The sequence below is a fragment of the Phocoena sinus genome, chromosome 12 (genome assembly GCF_008692025.1).
Source record: "Phocoena sinus isolate mPhoSin1 chromosome 12, mPhoSin1.pri, whole genome shotgun sequence".
Taxonomy (NCBI): domain Eukaryota; kingdom Metazoa; phylum Chordata; class Mammalia; order Artiodactyla; family Phocoenidae; genus Phocoena; species Phocoena sinus.
Genome location: NC_045774.1, coordinates 80,753,720 through 80,775,481, shown reverse-complemented (window position 1 = coordinate 80,775,481; position 21,762 = coordinate 80,753,720). Strand labels below are relative to the sequence as shown.

General features: G+C 40.8%; 1 protein-coding gene across 2 annotated transcripts in view; it reads left to right on the top strand.

Annotated features, from left to right (window-relative positions):
* Positions 1-21,762, top strand: part of KCNQ5 (potassium voltage-gated channel subfamily Q member 5) — a 585,721-nt gene that overhangs the window by 539,118 nt on the left and 24,841 nt on the right. For both annotated transcript variants that reach the window (XM_032651575.1, XM_032651574.1), the window contains one exon: positions 21,540-21,648. In XM_032651575.1, coding sequence (XP_032507466.1) covers positions 21,540-21,648 — 109 coding nt within the window. The remainder of the gene's footprint in view (positions 1-21,539; positions 21,649-21,762) is intronic.

Sequence of the window (21,762 nt, the reverse complement as noted above, 5' to 3'; positions counted from 1 at the left end):
CTCGCTATCATACCCCTCTAGGTGGTCACAAAGCACTGAGCTGATCTCCCTGTGCTATGAGGCTGCTTCCCACTAGCTATCTATTTTACATTTGGTAGTGTATATAAGTCCATGCCACTCTCTCACTTCATCCCAGCTTACCCTTCCCCCTCGCTGTGTCCTCAATTACATTTTCTATGTCTGCTTTTTTATTCCTGTCTTACCCCTAGGCTCTTCATAAACTTTTTTTTTTTTTAGATTCCATATATATGTGTTAGCATACGGTATTTGTTTTTCTCTTTCTAACTTACTTCACTCTGTGTGACAGACTCTAGGTCCATCTACCTCACTACAAATAACTCAATTTCGTTTCATTTTATGGCTGAGTAATATTCCATTGTACATATGTGCCACATCTTCCTTATCCATTCATCTGTTGATGGGCACTTAGGTTGCTTCCATGTCCTGGCTATTGTAAATAGAGCTACAATGAACATTGTGGTAAATGACTCTTTTTGAATTATGGTTTTCTCAGGGTATATGCCCAGTAGTGGGATTGCTGGGTCATATGGTAGTTCTATTATTAGTTTTTTAAGGAACCACAATACTGTTCTCCATAGTGGCTGTATCAATTTACATTCCCACCAACAGTGCGAGAGGGTTCGCTTTTCTCCACACGCTCTCCAGCATCTATTGTTTGTAGATTTTCTGATGATGGCCATTCTGACTGGTGTGAGGTGATACCTCATTGTAGTTTTGACTTGCATTTCTCTAATGATTAGTGATGTTGAGTTTATTTTTGTGTACGGTGTTATGGAGTGTTCTAATTTCATTCTTTTACATGTAGCTGTCCAGTTTTCCCAGCACCACTTATTGAAGAGGCTGTCTTTTCTCCATTGTATATTCTTGCCTCTTTTATCAAAAATAAGGTGACCATATGTGCATGGGTTTACCTCTGGGCTTTCTATTCTGTTCCATTGATCTATATTTCTGTTTTTCTGCCACTACCATACTGTCTTAGTTACTGTAGCTTTGTAGTGTACTCTGAAGTCCAGGAGCCTGATTCCTCCAGCTCCATTTTTCTTTCTCAAGATTGCTTTGGCTATTTGGGGTCCTTTGTGTTTCCATACAAATTGTGAAATGTTTTGGTCTAGTTCTGTGAAATATACCATTGGTAGTTTGATAGGGATTGCATTGAATCTGTAGATTGCTTTGGGTAGTATAATCATTTTCACAGTGTTGATTCTTCCAATCCAAGAACATGGTTTACCTCTCCATCTGTTTGTATCATCTTTAATTTCTTTCATCAGTGTCTTATAGTTTTCTGCATACAGGTCTTCTGTCTCCATAGGTAGGTTTATTCCTAGGTATTTTATTCTTTTTGTTGCAGTGGTAAATGAGAGTGTTTCCTTAATTTCTCTTTCAGATTTTTCATCATTAGTGTATAGGAACGCAAGAGATTTCTGTGCATTCATTTTGTATCATGCTACATTACCAAATTCATTGATTAGCTCTAGTAGTTTTCTGGTACCATCTTTAGGATTCTCTGTGTATAGTACCATGTCATCTGCAAACACTGACAGCTTTACTTCTTCTTTTCCGATTTGTATTGCTTTTATTTCTTTTTCTTCTCTGATTGCTGAGGCTAAAACTTCCAAAACTATGTTGAATAATAGTGGTGAGAGTGGACAGCCTTGTCTTGTTCCTGATCTTAGTGAAAATGGTTTCAGTTTTTCACCATTGAGAACGATGTTGGCTGTGGGTTTGTCATATATGGCCTCTATTATGTTGAGGTAAGTTCCCTCTATGCCTACTTTCTGGAGGGTTTTTATCATAAATGGGTGTTGTATTTTGTCAGAAGCTTTTTCTGCATCTATTGAGTTGATCATATGGTTTTTCTCCTTCAATTTGTTACTATGGTTTATCACATTGATTGACTTGTTTATACTGAAGAATCCTTGTATTCCTGAGATAAACCCCACTTGATCATGGTGTATGATCCTTTTAATGTGTTGTTGGATTCTGTTTGCTAGTATTTTGTTGAGGATTTTTGCATCTATGTTAGTCAGTGATATTGGCCTGTAGTTCTCTTTCTTTGTGACATCTTCATCTGGTTTTGGTATCAGGGTGATTGTGGCCTCGTAGAATGAGTTTGGGAGTGTTCCTGCCTCTTCTATATTTTGGAAGAGTTTGATAAGGATAGGTGTTAGCTCTTCTCTAAATGTTTGATAGAAATCACCTGTGAAGCCATCTGGTCCTCAGCTTTTGGTTGTTGGAAGTTTTTTTTTTTTTTTTTTTTTTTGCGGTACGCGGGCCTCTCACTGTTGTGGGCTCTCCTGTTGTGGAGCACGGGCTCTGGACGCACAGGCTCAGCAGCCATGGCTCATGGGCACAGCCGCTCCGCGGCATGTGGGGTCTTCCCGGACCGGGGCACGAACCTGTGGCCCCTGCATCGGCAGGCGGACTCTCAACCACTGCGCCACCAGGAAAGCCCTGTTGGAAGATTTTTAATCACAGTTTCAATTTCAGTGCTTGTGATTTGTCTGTTTATATTTTCTACTTCTTTCTGGTTCAGTCTTGGAAGATTGTGCACTTCTAAGAATTTGTCCATTTCTTCCAGGTTGTCCATTGTATTGGCATATAGTTGCTTGTAGTAATCTCTCATGATCCTTTGTATTTCTGCAGTGTCAGTTGTTACTTCTCTGTTTTCATTTCTAATTCTATTGATTTGAGTCTTCTTTTTTTTCTTGATGAGTCTGGCTAATGGTTTATCAATTTTGTTTATCTTCTCAAAGAACCAGCTTTTAGTTTTATTGGTCTTTGCTATTGTTTCCTTCATTTCTTTTTCATTTATTTCTGATCTGTTCTTAATGATTTCTTTCCTTCTGCTAATTTTGGGGGGTTTTTTGTTCTTCTTTCTCTGATTGCTTTACGTGTAACGTTAGGTTGTTTATTTGAGTTGTTTTCTTGTTTCTTGAGGAAAAATTGTATTGCTATAAACTTCCCTCTTAGAACTGCTTTCACTGTATCCCACAGGTTTTGGATCATCTTGTTTTCATTGTCAGTTGTTTCTAGGTATTTTTTTATTTCCTCTTTGATTTCTTCAGTGATCTCTTGGTTATTAAGTAGTGTATTATTTAGCCTCCATGTGTTTGTATTTTTTACAGATTTTTTTCCTATAATTGATATCTAGTCTCATAGTGTTGTGGTCAGAAAAGATACTCGATATGATTTCAATTTTCTTCAATTTACCAAGTCTTGATTTGTGACCCAAGATATGATCTATCCTGGAGAATGTTCCTTGAGCGCTTGAGAAGAAAGTGTGTTCTGTTGTTTCTGGATGGAATGTCCTATAAATATCAGTTAAGTCCATTTTGTTTAATGTATCATTTAAAGCTTGTGTTTCCTTATTTATTTTCATTTTGGATGATCTGTCCATTGGTGAAAGTGGGGTGTTAAAGTCCCCTACTGATTGTGTTACGGTCGTTTTCCCCTTTTATGGCTGTTAGCATTTGTGTTATGTATTCAGGTGCTCCTATGTTGGGTGTATAAATATTTACAATTGTTATATCTTCTTCTTGGATTGACCCCTCGATCATTATGTAGTGTCCTTCTTTGTCTCTTGTAATAGTCTTTATTTTAAAGTCTATTTTGTCTAATACGAGAATTGCTACTCCAGCTTTCTTTTGATTTTCATTTGCATAGAATATCTTTTTCCATCCCCTCACTTTCAGTCTGTACGTGTCCCTAGGTCTGAAGTGGGTCTCTTGTAGACAGCCTATATACGGGTCTGGTTTTTGTATCCATCAGCCAGTCTATGTCTTTTGGTGGGAGCGTTTAATGCATTTACATTTAAGGTAGTTATTGATACGTGTGTTCCTATTACCATTTTCTTAGTTGTCTTGGGTTTGTTATTGTAGGTCTTTTCCTTCTCTTGTGTTTCCTGCTTAGAGAAGTTCCTTTAGCATTTGTTGTAAAGCTGATTTGGTGGTACTGAATTCTCTTAGCTTTTGCTTGTCTGTAAAGGTTTTAATTGCTCCATCGACTCTGAATGAGATCCTTGCTGGGTAGAGTAATCTTGGTTGTAGGTTTTTCCCTTTCATCACGTTAAATATGTCCTGCCACTCCCTTCTGGTTTGCAGAGTTTCTGCTGAAATATCAGCTGTTAACCTTATGGGGATTCCCTTGTATGTTATTTGTTGTTTTTTCTCTTGCTGATTTTAATAATTTTTCTTTGTATTTAATTTTTGATAGTTTGATTAATATGTGTCTTGGCATGTTTCTCCTTGTATTTATCCTGTATGGGACTTTCTGCACTTCCTGGACTTGGTTAACTACTTCCTTTCTCATATTAGGGAAGTTTTCAACTATAATCTCTTCAAATATTTTCTCAGTCCCTTTCTTTCTCTCTTCTTCTTCTGGGACCCCTATAATTTGAATGTTGGTGCATTTAATGTTATCCCAGAGGTCTCTGAGACTGTTCTCAATTCTTTTCATTCTTTTTTCTTTTTCCTGCTCTGCAGTAGTTATTTCCACTATTTTATCTCCCGGGTCACTTATCCGTTCTTCTGCCTCAGTTATTCTGTTATTGATTCCTTCTAGAGAATTTTTAATTTCATTTATTGTGTCATTCATCATTGTTTGTTTGCTCTTTAGTTCTTCTAGGTCCTTGTTAAACGTTTCTTGAATTTTCTCCATTCTCTTTCCAAGGTTTTGGATCATCTTTACTCTCATTACTCTGAATTCTTTTTCAGGTAGACTGCCTATTTCCTCTTCACTTGTTTGGTCTGGTGGGTTTTTACCTTGCTCCTTCATCTGCTGTGTGTTTCTCTGTCTTCTCACTTGGCTTAACTTACTGTGTTTGGGGTCTCCGTTTCGCAGGCTGCAGGTTCGTAGTTCCTGTTGTTTTTGGTGTTTGCCCCCAGTGGCTAAGATTAGTTCAGTGGGTTGTGTAGGCTTCCTGGTGGAAGGGACTAGTGCCTGCTTTCTGGTGGATGAGGTTGGATCTTGTCTTTCTGGTGGGCAGGCCCACGTCTGGTGGTGTGTTTGGGGTGTCTGTGATCTTATTATGATTTTAGGCAGCCTCTCTGCTAATGGGTGGGGTTGTGTTCCTGTCTTGCTAGTTGTTTGGCATAGGGTGTCCAGCACTGTAGCTTTCTGGTCGTTGAGTGGAGCTGTGTCTTAGCATTGAGATGGAGATCTCTGGGAGAGCTTTCACCGTTTGACATTATGTGGAGCCAGGAGGTCTCTGGTGAACCAATGTCCAGAACTTGGCTCTCCGACCTCAGAGGCACAGTCCTGACACCCAGCTGGAGCACCAAGACCCTATCAGCCACATGGCTCTTTTCCACCAACTGCCATCGTTAAAATCACTGCAGAAGACGCAGGGGGAGGCATGCAACCTACTGTCTGCAACCCTTTTAAAAAGCATTCATTAATGGGTGTGATTGACAAAAGCTGAAGAAAAAGCCATGTTGCTCCTGGGAAGAGTGCAAGTGTAAAGATCTGAATAAAAAGATGTAGTTTTCTATGCACCAAAGCACTTGTCAGCTCCTCTGTAGGTAATGATAGTCCACTGTTAAAGAATATTGTTGCAACAGCAGTGTAGGAGACTTATTTCTGGCGTCAGCGGTCCTCCATTCACCCCTATGGACGGCTCCAGCTTTGTTCCAGCGATCGGCAATACTATTCCAATCATCTAGGCATTTTCCATCTGTTAGCTCCTTCAACACCCACACAGCTGTTTTGCAGATAAAAAAATTGAGACCCAGAAAATGTAAATAACTTGCCCACGTAGCTCAATCTAAATACAGAGCTGGGGTTTGGAATCGCGCTTAGGCACGATTCCAAAGCTCTTCTTGTCCTACCATGCTGCTTAGCAGATGTCTTTCACATACATCACATCACGAATGAGTGAATGCATGAAATGTGGAATAAATCAGCTATAAGTGTAGTGTTAGTCAAACGATTTGTTATCTTCTTTTCCAATTAATATGGCCTGTCTGCTCAAGCCATGCTCCCTTAGTCATTACATAATCTATAAGTATTGTTTCCCACCCCTTCAAGCATCAAGGTAACACATCAGTAATTCCCATTATTTTTTGAAAGGCCACTCTTAAACGTTGCCATCTCTGGCCAAGCTCACCCAAATGGTACCAATGTCAACATGTTGTCATTTCCTGGCAGTATCGCTGCTAGCCTAATAAGAATTGAAAGTTGGGGAATAGTTTACCAGATCTATTTTGAACTCCCCAACAGAATTGTTTAATGAATAATGCAGATCTGTAATTCTACAGTTTGTTGGGCCACTGCAAATCATGACTGTTTGACTGTGGTCAGATGTCTCTGAATATGGTTCAAAGGAGACAGAGCTCATCTTTTTGGAGATAAGATTCAGTAAGTTGTTTTAAGTCACTTTGCCATGTTTCAGAATGTTTCTCCCTAAGGTGACGTACTGTCTGTCTTAGTCTAGAATAGCAGGAGCCATCCATCAGCCTCTTCCAATTTGACCTGGTTCAGTTATTTTACTGTACGAGGAGGCCAGCTGGGGTGGTGCCGGCAGGCTGCACCCGCGGTTGTCTCAGTGGTTGGCCTTTGCTTTCTTATAATCACTTGGCTGTGCTAGGATTACCGGAACGTTTATTCTAATAAAGGCAGTCCTGCTGGACTATGAATTTGCCTTGCTTTTTTTTTTGTTTTTTTTTTTTGTTTTTTTTTTTTGCGGTACGCGGGCCTCTCACTGTTGTGGCCTCTCCCGATGCGGAGCACAGGCTCCGGACGCGCAGGCTCAGCGGCCATGGCTCACGGGCCCAGCCGCTCCGCGGCACGTGGGATCCTCCCAGACCGGGGCACGAACCCGCGTCCCCTGCATCGGCAGGCGGACTCTCAACCACTGCGCCACCAGGGAAGCCCTGCCTTGCTTTTATCGCACACACTGAGATCACTTACCGGCAGAACTACAAAAGTCTACAAAAGTCGATCTCTGTGTCTGTGAGTAAAAAAAAAATGTTTTCACAAAGCTGTGACTATTGATGTATTTGTTTTCAATTCAGTATGGTGAGTCCTCAAGAAATTTTTTATGAAAATTAAATTAATCCAACACAGTGGTTAAAAACACAGTTTGGGAATAAAAGGGAGCTTGTTTCAAATCCCACTTCCCCCACAAGGTAGTTAGGGAGGAGGCAAGTGACCTAACCTCATTGTGCTTGAGTTCCTTCTCTCTTCCTAAAGTAGCAGGAGGGAATTCCCTGGCGGTCCAGTGCTTGGGACTCGACTCCGCGCTTTCACTGCTGAGGGCCCGGGTTCGACCCCTGGTTAGGGGATTACGATCCCACAAGCCTTGCCATGCGGCCAAAGAAATAAAATAGAATAAAGTAGCAGGAGTAAAACCTCCCTAATAGGATTGTTTGTGCACTAGTGAGATGTAATGTGTGTAATATCCTTGCCTGACACAGAATAGGTACTCAGTACATTGAATGTATTGTTATTATTTGTTAACTTATTAATGCTAATTTCTGCATTAATTTTAATGAGTTAAAGTCCTGGGCTTGATTAATTTGCATGTTTTCATCTTCCTTTCTTCCAGCACTTGATGGCAATTTCTGTCAACAGTAAATGGAAGTTTAAAAGCTATATGTTCACACAGACTTTATTTCTTTATTCCTTAGAGTGAGTTTTAGGGGTCTTCCTGGTAAATAATTTATATAATCACAGAAAGAATGAAGTTATCCTTATTATATCTCAGACTATTTTTTATCATGGATCATTGCCTTTATTAAAGATGACAGAAATAATGCATTTGTTCTGGAAGAGAGGCATTGATTTACTATATGACAGCACAGTACATGGCACATAATAGTTGCTTAGAAAACACTTATCGTGAATGGGTAATTAACAGATAATGACCAAATAAATGATTTAATATTTATTTAGTCAGGAGTCAGTTCATTGCACCTCTTTATAGAAATTGCTTTGGGATTGTAAAAAGCCCCCCACACAAATGAGATGCATCACTGAAGCCCAGAGTGTGATATTATTAAAAGTGGTTATTGCTGAATCACTGAATGTTGAGATAGTCAATAAACTGGATATTTGAGTGGTTTTTAAGAAGATAATTAAACTCCTGTATTGCCTTATTGTTGCAATAATTTTAAAAGAAGTATAAAACATACTCCAGTGTTCCCTTTTGAATAAAGATGGCGAATATATCAATAGTAACCTGTGCGATTCAAAATAATTTTTTAAGTATTTTACTAGGCAGTTCCTAGGCATTGTTATGGTGTGATCAGCAATTTTAGCATAGAGACCATGTCAGTTATTTTTGAACACTCTCCAATGCTTCATATCATCACTCAAAACAGAAAGACTCCTTTTAATTAAGTGTCAGGAACTATCCACGAATTTTTGCCAGCATTTCTGCTAGCCAGTAAGTAAGGTTAATTGACAATCCCTCATAGAGAATCTTAGAGAAATTCACATCATAATTAACATAATTTAAGATGCTGATAATGCATGAATTATCTACTCAATCAGCGTGAGTGGGGTCTTTGGTCTTTCAGAGAAAGTGCTCAAGTGCAGTAGTGTCTTACATAATAGATCCCTCATTAGTGTGAATGCTGCTAATTAGCAAGCCTGAGAACAAAAACAATAAAAATCTGGTTTTCCAAATTGCGAGGGTGCTGGTTAGTGTGTTTGCTAAACACGGTTAGATTACCATTTTGACTGAATTCCAACAACCAAGTTTCCCGTGGTCGTGGTTTGCAGGCACTGTGCGTGGTATATTTTATCTGCCTGGGAGTAATCAGCCGTGTGCTACGTTTGCACTGAAATTTGAGATAAATCATATTTTAGGAAGTTATCAAGGATGTAGTTTGGTGAAGAATACGGATACAGTGTTCTATTTCTGAGGTGACTTAGAAACTTCAAAGAGAAAGCGATGAGAGTAACCCTCGTTTTCCCAGGCTGTAACTTATCTCAGCTGGCGTGGAGCCCACCCACTGCCCGCCCTTATGAGACGTGGGCTGCAGACTACGCGCATTTCTGTGTGCCACCTGGCGGGGAAGGGCGTGAAAGGGACAAAAAAAGAGTTTTTCTCTTTCGTGCCAAAGAGCAGTGGGTGATTTTTTTAAACATCTGAGAGAGAACTGATGATGGAGAAGTTAGAAAAGAAGAAATAATGAAGAGAAGTAAAAATGGGGGTTGCACCAGGCAGAAGAGACTGTCTATAGTCCTTTTCAATCTACAGTAGAGTGTTGTGAAATCAAACTCACAAGGTGGGAGGTGTGGGGTAGATGGGATGAGGCAGGACAGAATAGGAAACAGACTGCATCACAAGTAGTGGGAGTCAGGATTATTTCATGAGCCTTTTAGATTTTTTTCAAAGAATTCGTATTTTACCAAAGTAATACATTTGCCTAGTTTTAAAAGTCAAATAATAAAGATGAACACAAAATGAATCATAGATGTAAAAACATAAAGCTATAAAAGTTTTAGAAAAAACGTAAGAGAAAATCTTCAGGATCCGGAGCTAAGCAAAAAGTTCTTAGATTCAGCACCAAGAGCACGATCCATGAAAGGAAAATTGACAAAGTGGACTTCATGAAAATTTAAAACATCTGCTCTGCAAAGTACCTTGTTAAGAGGATGAAAAGACAAGTTGCAGGCTGAGGGAAAAGGTCTGCAAACCACATGTCCAACAAAGATAAGACTCAAGACTCAAGAGTTAAAAAAAAAAAAATTTGAATTAGAAAGTGGTCAAAAGATAAAAACAGACATTTCACTGGAGAGGGTACACAGATGTCAAATAAGCACATGAAAAGATGTTTAAGTTCATTTGCTATTAGGAAAATGCCAACTGATACCACAGGAGATATCACTACACACCTATCAGAATAACCAAAATAAAAAGCAATGAAAACACAAAATGCTGGGGAGAATGCAGAGAAACGATTTCTTATCCGTTGCTGGTGGGAATGTAGAATAATACAGTCAGTCGGGAAAACAGTTTGGTGGTTTCTTATAAAACTAAGCATGACTAAGAAATCGTATTCTTGGGCATTTATCCCAGAGAAATGAAAATTTTCGTTCATAGAAAACCTGTACACAAGTGTTCTTAGCATCTTTTATTCATAATAACTAGAAACTGGAAACAACCCAGACGTCATTCAGTTGGTGAATTGATTAGACAGACTCTGGTACGCATGTACCAGGGGTGCTATTCAGCAGCAAAGGTGAACAAGCTATTGATATGCACAGCTTGGCTGAATCTTGAGGGAATTATGCTGAGTGGAAAAGAAGCCAATTTGAAAAGGTTGCGTACTATATGATTCCATTTATATAACATTCTCCAAATGACAAAATTATAGAAATGGAAATGAGATTAGTGGTTGCCAGGAGTCATGGCGGGTAGGGGATGGGAGGAAGGAGTGTGGCTGTAAAAGGACAACATGGGAACTCCTGGGGGTGATGGAAACATTCCGTATCTGGGCTGTATCAGTGTTAACACCCTGGCCGTGACACTGTGCTGTAGCTTTGCAAGGTATTATCACTGGGGGAAACTGAATAAAGGGTACACAGGACCTCGGTATTATTTCTTGCAACTGCATATGTTTCCACAATTACAAATTTGAATTTGTAGTTACAACTAACAAAACTGAAAGTTTAATTTAAAATAATAAATAAAAAGTGAAATAATATGAACTCTTTATATCAGAATATGATGTTTCCCTGCCTCAGCTCTCGCACTCTGCCCCCCAGGATTTCTTTCCAGAAGCAACCATTTCTATTTTTCTGTTGTTTCTTCTGATACTTAACCAATGTCCGTATTTTTTCAATAGTATGTGCATACAGCTAACTTCTGATGAATCAATTCTGAACATTTTCTATTAACTTAAAATTCTAGTAAATGAAGATTTAGCTCTTTTTTCACTGTTTACCTTCTGCAGACCCTCCCATCCTTCCAGTCTAGGTTTTGTAATTTTTTGCTAAGTCAGAATTCAGGATCTACATTATACCTATACGTATTATATTGTACTACTACTGTTTGTTTTAACGGCAGTAAATAAATGCCTATTTCTTGCTGTTGTTGCTTTCATAATTCTTCCCACATCTTGCAATAATCTGTCAGTAAAACTGTTCACAAGGTCAGCTGTGTCAGTTCAGTGATCCAGTTCCGTGGTGGTGTTTCTTGGAGACGCCCCCCTCCTTTCAGCCGGGCCGGCTGCTCAGCAAGCCTGCCGCACAGACGTCAGCTTCTGGCTTCCTTTTGATGTTCTAGATTGCCTTCCCAGCCTACAGGGGCATATGGTTTTGTCTTTCTTGATTTAGCCCCTGTGATGGAAGGCATATCGCTGACCTCCAACAACCTGCCTGCGCATGGGTCACGCCGGTCCTACATGGACGGAAGCGTCTCCGCCTGGCGCACGGCGACCACCCGGGGTTTCCTTCACCCTCATCCTGAGCCGTGTCTCCTGCGCCGGGTCGTCCTCTCTCTTGATTTACATCCCCATTTTAATGGGGTGCGTCCTCCAGAACACTCCTGAGGAAGAGTACAAGGATAGCAAATTTTTTTGGAGATCTTGCATGGCAGAAAATGGCTTTTTTCCATCTTCATGCTGCCTGATAGGTTGGCTTGGTATACAATTTTAGGCCAGAAATCACGTCACTTTGGAATTTTGAAAGCATTGTACCCTGGTGTGCTTGTTTTCAGGATTGTTAAGTCCAAAGCCATTCTGATGTTTGTACGTAACCAACGGTGTGATGTTGCCTGTCCTACGTTTGGAACTTTGTAGGATCCACTTTTGTCCCCAGTGTTCTGAATTTTCATAATGATTTTCCTGGGCACAGATGTAGTTTTATCTACTGTAGTGGGGACTCAAGGGGTCATTTCAAACTGGTAATTTGTGACCTTCTGTTCTAGAATGTTTTGTTGTGTTTTTTTTTTAAATGACCTCCTCCCTTCATTTTCTCTGTTGTCTCATGGAAATTCATTATTTAGAGGCAGGACTTGGGGACCGGCCATCTGACTTCCTTTTTTCTCCCATTTTCTACCTCTTTGTCTTTTTGTTCTGTTTTGGGGGAGTTCTGGCCAACTTTATCATCCAAACCTATCATTTCTAAGGTCCTTTATTGTCGTTGTGATTGTTTACTGTGTCCCTCTATTTTAGCTTCCTGTTTTTGCTGCACAGATGTAGGACCTTGCTTTATCTCTGTGAAGATGTTAGTAACAGTGTTTTCTTTTGCTTCATTTTGGGTTGATCTTGATCTCTTTGTACTGGACGATTTCCTCAGGCATTTAGTAAACTTTGGGTGTCTCCTCGCAGAGAAGTGTGGGATCCGACAAGGGTGACTGGAACTTCTGAGCACATGGCCGGGGGCGGTCAGCTTGACCTTCCCCATGGGTGGATCTGGGTCAGCCGTTTCCTGGGAAACCTCTGGGGTCAGGACCTTCAGCTGTTTCTTCTTGGGCCGGTCAGACTCCCAGAGAGGTCTTCTCCAGACTCCTACCTGGAGGTACAGGTCCTGCTGCCATTGTTGAGATGGTGACTGGGCGCTAGTGGGTTCTCAGCATTCAAGCTGTATATGGTCACTTGGAACCCATGCCTGAGGACCCCTCGTCCGAAGCCCCCCAGCCAGAACCCTGCTGGAAAAGGAGCGGAGTCCTGCCCAAGGCTGCAGGCAGGGTGCACACAACCTCCCTCCAGTGAGTCACCCCGCAGGGACCGAGTGCTGCCCTGACTTGTCTGAAGTGTGAATTTTGTTGTTTCTCAGCTTTTCCCAGCCTTGGCTTCGGGTTTTCTCTCTGGTGCCAGCCAGTCGGCTACCTCACTTGCCCAGCTGCTTTCCTACTTTCAAGATTATGCCTCCCCTCCTGTTCTATCCTATTATGCGTTTAAGTCTTTTTAAAACGTATCATGACTATAGTTTTAGTGAGCTTTTCAGAGGTATCAAGATTAGATGTGTATGTTCATTCTACCGTCTTAACCTACAGGGCAGCTTCTATCGTGTGTGTGTGTGTGTGTGTGTGTGTGTGTGTGTGTGTGTGTACGCTAGATCGCAGTAGCAAGTGTATTTCTTATTGTGTCTAAAAGTCAAGCAGATTTGGAAACTGATGCTAGGCCATGCCAACAGCAAAGCTGTCAAGTCCAGTCAAAGGCCAGTTGTATTTTCTCTTTACTGTGAAAGTCTTCTAAGGAGCTGAGGGAGTTTTCATGGTATATAGAGCCACTTTTTCAGAATGTGGTAGTCACAGGATAATCTAGATCTAACTCTTTTTTGGAAAAAAAAAAAAAAGGTCAGCTGCACTTCCCCTGATAGTGTATTTGATTGTACCTCTTCATTTCTGTTATGGGTACCACGACTGTATTTTGGGTCCCAAATTTTCTGCTCCACATAGAGAATGTCACAACACCAAAAAATAAACAGCAAGCACAGCTGAGTTATGCAGTCTCTATCAATCTGTAATCTTCAAATGAGTTATGCAGTCTCTATCAATCTGTAATCTTCAATTGTGCTAACATTTGCATCTACTTTGGTAAAAATACACAGGAAAATGCAATTACCCATTCAAAATATTAAAAGTAGCTCTTTAACTAGAATATTGCTTTAAAAACTCAAAAGGATGTTTTATTTTGAAACCGGTAGAGGCCACAGATATGAATGCTGGGACTTTTTTTCAATAAAAACAAATATTTATTTTTCAGAATTTTTTCCCTAGTACTATAGCATTTAATTCTACAGCCTAGAAAAAAAATTCATGAGAAAATGTTCACAGATGGATCAAAAATTTCCTTATAGCATTATATTTTATTTTTATCAGAATTCAGTGAGATGATTTCCTGATTCTTAATGAGAACTCACTTTTAAGCTGTTTCCTCCAAACCTTCTAAGATTCAGAACTGAGTGAACAATGGTCACATGACTGAAATCTCACCCTTTGTCCCTGCTGTGCTAACACTGTAAAGCACTGGATTAAAGGTCGCATTTGGAAACGCACAGGGGAGTGAGTATCCAAAAGTGATTTATGAAGTTACACTGTATCTCACTGTAATATATTTACATTTCCATTAGTATACATTGTTCTTGAAGAGGAAAGTAAGTCAGGATGGGCTTCTTTATTATATTTATAGGAGGATGTGAGTAGAGAGCCCCCCTGCTCTTGTACTGATGTTAAAATTCTTCTATTATTTACTAATTGTAAACTTATAGACTCAAGAATTTAAAGTCGACCTACACGTTGCATGTCAACCTAAAAGTAAAAGTGCAGTGTACCATATTTATTCAACAAGTATTTCCTGCGTTCTACTGTAGAAGTTATTCATGCTTTTACTTTAAACTTATTTTGCCTCTTAAATATTTTCATGGCCCACTGGCGGGAAATCCTATTTTTAAATCCTATAAAAATTAAACACTTTGAGGAAAAATTGGATCTTTTTTCCACAGTAAGATCTCAAAGTATATATCTAGTCATGAAAGATCACCAAAACATACAAACAACAACAAAACAAAAAAAACGGTAAAAGAGAAAACGATAAGGCCAAATCCAGAGGTTAACTAGTGCATTAAACTTTGTGATCGATCAGAGAGATGGAGTGGACGGGTATCACTCACCCTGACTGGTTCCCTGAGTAAATACTAGTTTGCTCACCCTGTTCCAGGCACTCTGTTCCAGGTGCTTGAGATACATCAGAGAACAAGATGACACTCTTGGCCTTGGGTAAGGGAGTCCTGGTGGTTCTCTTGGAAAACAGACACTGAGCAGAGGCCTCAGCAGCTATGGAGCCCACAGGCCGTCTGGAAGGGAGCATCCCCAGAGGGAGCCCTAGGGAGAGAGGTGCACGGCACGCAGAGCAGCCGGGGGGCCTGGAGGGAACAGAGAGAGGGGAGCCCTGATGGGAAGGTGGGAGAAGGGGCGGCACACGGGGCCCTGCAGGCCTTCTGAAGACTCAAGCTTTTACTCTGCAAAACACGGGGAGATTTGTGCACAGGGAGGCGCGATCTCAGTGTTCAAAGGACTGCTGTACCCTAATAACCCTGTATCTTGGGCAGGTCATCTAAGCTCACTGATATCGACCTAAAAAAAAAAACAGGAAACCAATTCAAGGGGCAAAAGCATTTATTTGGGATCAAAGAATTGCAATTTGGGGTACATGTATTGGGGTAGAAACACAAATAGTGTCACTATTACAGGAGAGGGAATCAGGGTTTTTAATGAAACAAGTAAGAGGAAGATGAGACAGGTTGCTCTTAAGAAGAGTCCATTGGTGCTGATAAGTAAAGCTATTGGATTTGCACTTCACTGATGAGTCCGGCAAAGTGATCACCAGGTAAAGGTTCATTTTCATCAGTCCCTTCAACATGGTCTTCTCATTCTTGCTGACTTCTTGGGATGTTGGCAGTTTGGCCCAGTTCACAGGGTCAGAAAACAGGATGCAAGGCAGTTCCTCCGGGATGGCTGCTCTGGCCCCATTACGTCATTTTTCACTCCGAGCTGCAGCTCCTTCATTTGTGTAAAATGAGCACAATATTTCCAGTCCGGCAGTGTAATATTTTAAATTACAGCTCATCTTTGTAAGCCATCTCTCACACAAGGACTGAATGAACGAAGGTCCTACATCCAGTCCTAAAATCCTACATCCAGACTTTATTGAAGTCAAGGGGAAATGCCTCACTCACGAAGCAAACGTGCACCGTCAGGGCTCTGGGGGTGGTAGGTCCATGCATGAGGAGATACAGGGGAGATGGATGCGTGGATGAAGGATGTGGTCCCTGCCCTCACAGCTCACCGTCTGCCAAGGAAAGGGGTTGTAAACAACAAATATAAGAGATACGTATGCAGAACAGGAGGACAGGGCTGAGTCAGTCTTGGGGGTCAGGCTGCATTTTCCGGAGGCCACAGACTCAAAAGGCTTGTGTCTGGAAAGCTGGATCTGAGGCTCTGAACTCTGTCCTACTGCCCTCATGCTCTTGGCTTTGGATAACTCAAAATCAACAGGAATTGCTAAACCGCAAAATAAAATTCTGGTTTTCAACACGGCGCAAGAGTTATACGCATGCTGAAATGGAGGTGATTTGTTGTAAAGATTCCGATGTTCTTCTCAGTTTGGGGTGCTCTTGCTTTTGTGGTGCTCTATGCATATAATCATCTGTCTGCTGCAAATTCAGCACCCGCGGATCGCCAGCCAAAAAGAAAGGAAAAAAAAAAATGGAAAGGGGATGTGTAGAGTGTAGCCCTTGGGAGAGTAGCCAAAGGTGATAATGCTTAGACAGCACCTTGAGGAACTGTTCATCGTCCGGTGTAGCTGGAGCATGAGATGAAACAGCCATATAATAAGATGAGGCTGAATAAGGGCTTTTGAGCTATCAAAGCAAAGTCCCCCCCGTGGCAACCAGAGATGTACAACTTCTAATCGGTGTTGAGAAATTGACTTTGACGTTAAACATCAGTTGATGCAAAGAAAGATACTGGAAGGGAAGAGGCCGAAATTTAATAGGATTTGCCTGAGTGTTAGAAGTACAAAAACCTTTGCTCCTTCTCCATGATTTAATTTAAAATTGGAATTTTCAGAATTTCTAGGAGAAGCATGCATTACTGTCATAATGAGAGAAAAACAGAGTTAAAATAAAAGCTATTTGAAAAGGCAAAAGTCTAGAACAAAAAATATATTATCTGGAGTATTTTTCTGGGTTTCTTATTAGTGTCTTGAGGACACAGCAGCACCCAGCACAGAACAGAAGGAAAGTCCCCAAACAAGGCCGTAGCAAGATAATATCATGCTGCTGCATCAGGACCCAGGCAGTTATTCTAAACTCAGCTGGACTGAAGGAGATGCCTTCGAATTAGCACGTGGCTGAAGTGGAGACTGTAAATTTAAGATGATATTTAAGGTATCGGAAATGATAGTGGGGAAAAGGTAATTGAAAGACAAGCAGCAGCAGAATTGGAAAATCAATTATACTTCATAACAGGTTGTAATAAATTAGTTATCACCACCATTGATAGTGGACTTTTTAATGTGTGTTCCTTATAGCACAGTGGAATAGAATCATCACGTGGTCCATTTAAATGCCTAAAATGTATTGCGAACTTGTAGCTTTCACATTTTTACTCTAAGAAACATATTACAGTAGTTCTTTAAGTTGTGCAACTTGGGAAGATTTTATTTTCTTCGTTCTAATTGTTTTCCTATTTTTCAAATACTCTATTTCAAAACACATATTTTTTTGTGATGGAAAAAAAATCTTTAAATTCCTTAAGGAACATCTTACGGAAAAACCTGAACGAACTTTTTGGCCAACCCAATAAAAGTAATGTAAATCATCTATAGTCTCATGCCCTGATACAGCTAATTTCATTTTTATATATTCACTTCTAGCTGGTTTTCTACTTCTAGCTGCTTTTCTTTTTATATATCATGGTATATAGTTCTAATCAACGTGAGTATTTGGTTTCATATTTTAATTTTACTGAACACTTAAAAATACTTTCATACTACCGTGTACTCTTCATAATTATCATTTCTGTAGCTGTGTAGTACATCAGCATGGTCAAATACTATAATTTACAGTTTCCTACTTTGGGACATTGAAATTTATATAACTATCTCTCTACAATAAGCAATGATGCAATAAAAATTATTATATTAAGCTATCTTTATTTTCTTTTTGAAATTATTTTCCAAAGGTAACTTTTCTGGTATAAAATTATAAGATTGTTGATTTTAAATTTTTTTAAACTTTTTCTTGCCATAAAACTTTGTTCTGATTTACATTGTCAATGTCAAAGTATACCAGAGTCACCTCAATTTTGTTAGTATTAGTTATTATTCTTTTGCTACTAAATAAGTATAAGTCCATACTTTCAAATAATTTTAATTTTTTTTTTAAATTCTAGTTAGGTTGAAAAGTTTTCTATCATTTTTTGCTACTGGTGGTCTTTCCTGACTGACTTATTTGTATAATACATTAATATTTTGGATTGTGATCCATTCAAATAAGCTTCTTATACATTATAAATATTAAGCTTTTTTATACCTTTCAGTTTTTTCCTAATCAGGACTTTTCTTTGCATTATAATTTGGTCATTTCAGGTGGTAACATTTTCTGTCTTCATGACCAAGGCGGTCAGCTGTCTCCTTTATAATTCCTCTTAGTGACCAAACATCAGGCCATTACCGTTTCCTCCACAGACAAACAAATGTTTTCTGCTAGGTTTTGACAGTCTGATTTTATTTTTGTCTCTGAACATGTGAGTCTCGTGTGTGTAAGAACAGTAGTGACTCCGTTGAAAGAGAACAGGGTCACGCCTGCAGAGCGGGTCTCAGGTGGCTGAGGGGTGGAAAACAGTGGCTGGAATTCAGAAAGCCGAGGCCTCCAGGCTGAACAGTAAGATGATGAGACCTGTTCCCAGGTCACCAGCTTGTAAGGGATTTCTTTTTCTGTTTTTTATGATGTGATTATTTCCTTTTGTCTTGGGAAGCACCTATATTGTCTCAAACTGTGCAAAATACACTGGTGATGCGAGGGGAAACATGGGGACGAGCCCAAGTCCGACGGCAGACTGGTCACACACACACATGCCTCGGCTCCAACTGGGGGAAACCAGGGGCACTGTTTTCCACTTCCAGTCAGTGTTCCTTCCTGGCTGCACATGGACACCTCTGGGGAGCTTTTATAAACACTCTGAGGCCTGGGTTCCAGCCCATCCTGAGTACTGAGGTGTGGTTCTAACATGAAGCCAAGGTTGAAAACCATTGTAATCATTTCGTCAAGAAATCTAATCTGTAAGAGCAGGTGACAAAGAGAAACAACCAGAAACTAGCTGTCCTTTTTCTCGAAAACACCTGCATCTTGATGGCAAAATTTATAGTGGGAACAGGAAGACGGTCTTTGGACATAGCAGAAGTTTCCAGAAATCTTCTCTTTACCTCCTCTCTATCATGTAAGGTCCAGGTGGTTCTTTGCAAAAACTATGGAATAGAGTTTCCAAAACCTGGGGGAACAAAGTATTTGAAAGCAAATCTTGAACACAGCTAATTACTAGGAGACAGAGAGGCTTGGGGGAGACAGAGGGCTGTATTTTCAGCTTCCTTTCTTCCCAGCACAGACGGGGCGCGCACAGGGCAGGCCCACCAGACACAGAGGCTCGCCCACGCGGAGCACGGCTTGGGGAGCACTGCACGCCACTGGCACGCAGCCCTTCAGGACTGGGTTTTTGCAGATTGGTGCTCACGTGAGCTCCTGTTCCCATGACCCACATTCTGCAAATGCCAGGGCAGAGGGCCAGCAGTGTGATCGGAGAGCAGAGAGCACAGAGCCAGCCTTGGCTGGAAGCTCAGCCCTGCCCAGGTGCCTCAGAGGTCACGCGGGTTTTAAGCCTCTAGGAATCATGAGAAGAACATTTAATTGTCATTAACCTCACTGGAAAGAATATGGACATCTCAAGATACATACAAAACAGAAAGATGGCATTTACCCCATCTTTGTGGCTTTGGAATAAGGGGGAAAATTCTCTAACTCAGCCCTTGCTTCAACACATGGCAGCAAAGATGTATTTCCTATTAGTTTGCCCTGACCAAACTTATAAAAAGAAAAAGCTTATTTTAAAGACTGAGAGCTTGATTTATGCCTTGAATAATCAAGTTATAAGTGGTATAATGAAAGTCCCTAATAAAATGGCTTTGGATACAATGTCTCCCATCCTCTGCCCAGCCTAATGCTAACCGCGACAGAGAGACAGAAGGTCTTACTGGGGTGCAGGACGGGGGCAGGGAGAAAACTGTCTTGTCGCCGTTTGGGACGTTCCCCACTCCACTTGCGAACATTATAGTTTCACTATCTTTACTTCTGTGCTTATCGTGACAGCACCTACCTGCGGAAAAAGTTTTCCACTAACCTCACAACAATAAAAGGACCCTGACTTTTATGCTGTTTAATTATTATGCTTACCTTCTCGGAGCCTCAATATCAGCGTCTAAAAACCAGGCATAGCATCACCAACCTGTACAGTTGCTGTAAATAAGAAAACTAGTATGTGCAGAAGCTTTGTCTAAGCGCCTGGCACTCATTTCAGCGAGTGGTTGCTGTGATGATTGTTACTGTGAGTTGGTGGTTCTCGAGAACCCACTTAGGAGGCTTGGGGTCAGAAGGCCAGAGCGACCATGACAGAGAGCTGTGAAGACCCATCTGTATCTCTTCCCCACACCACCCCTGTTCCCAGCACACCATAAACCGAGTAAACACACAGTGAATCGTTGAATTGAGCGATGCACCAACTGCATCCCGGATGTGAGCCCTGCTCCAGTGCACGGGCCTCCTACAGCATTTCAGGACCTGTAACCCAACCAGGACAGCCCGTGGCAAAGTCTCCTTCGTTTATGACGTCGTAGGTGATCACTAATCAGGGCAGGAGACAGTAGTTTTAGTCCCTTCGTTACGTCAACATTTAAAGAGGCTCAAATAGGGGAGTTCCCAGGTGGCCTACTGGTTAGGATTCCGGCAGGGAACTGAGATCCCGCAAGCTGTGCGGCCAAAATAATAAATAAAGAGGTTCAAGTAGTATTTGGAGGCTACGTAACTCTTTTCTCCTGAGTACACTTTTGTTACTTTATTACCAGGATCATACATGTTCATTGCAGAGATTTTAGAAAATATAACCAAGCAGAAAAAAATAAAATCATTCTTAATCCCAGATATAGATTGTTTCTTTAATAATATATTGTGACAGTTTTCCAGTCATTAGTCATCATTTTTAACAGATTCTCAATATTCCATTAAATAAACCTACCAGTACTTATTTAACCTTTTCCTCGTTACAGGAATTTTAACCTGCTTTCAATATTCTGTTACTGAAAACCAAGTTGCAATGATATGCTTATTCCTTATTAATTTTATAAATTCTTAGTAATTTGGTGTTTATTGTAACCCTGCCTTTTTGTCAAACTTTGCATTTAAGCCGTAAGTTATTTTGCTCGGTTTACGGGAAACTGATTTTCTTATGCAGTCTGAGAATCTGCCCTCGGCCTTGGCAGTGCTGTCATCAGCAAGCTCTCTCCTGGGCTGCCCATGTCCAGTAACCGAGAAGGAGTCCGTGTACTTGGATCCGAACGCTTAGCACACTCGTTCAGGGTGTGGGACGACTGGGGTCAGTGGCATGGGCTCCAAGCTCTCTATATACAGGCCAGTTCATTAAATATCCAAAAACTGCTTTCCTAACTCCAAACAGCTGTTATTTAAACCCTGGCTGTCAGTTTCAAAAGAACTGGGCAAAAGAGCATGAGTGAATCGACACAAATCCATCACCTCTACCGGGAAAAAGTGTGTCAGCAGCCCCATTTCCCCATGGAAAACAGCTCAGAAAGGCAGTCATGTCAAACCACATGAAATCGGTTAGGTTGTAGGAAAAGGAGAAAGAATAATACTGGGAAAAACAATTGGCCGACCTTATACGTGTTGATTTATAAGCCGAGTCTGTGAATTCCCCGCCATCCCTACGTAAGACCAATTCGGTAACAAGTTTTAAATTGCCGCTATGCTGCTACCTAACTGGCCCTTTTCTCTTGCAGCTGACACGGCGCTTGGCACCGACGACGTGTATGATGACAAAGGATGCCAGTGTGACGTGTCCGTGGAGGACCTCACCCCACCACTGAAAACTGTCATTCGGGCGATCAGGTTGGTGAAAACCTCTGACAAAATGATTCTGAAACCTCCCCCTGATTATCTGAATCACAATGTTGCTAAATTCTCTTTCCTGCAGGTAAATCTCCCACAATAATTCCTTTCTCT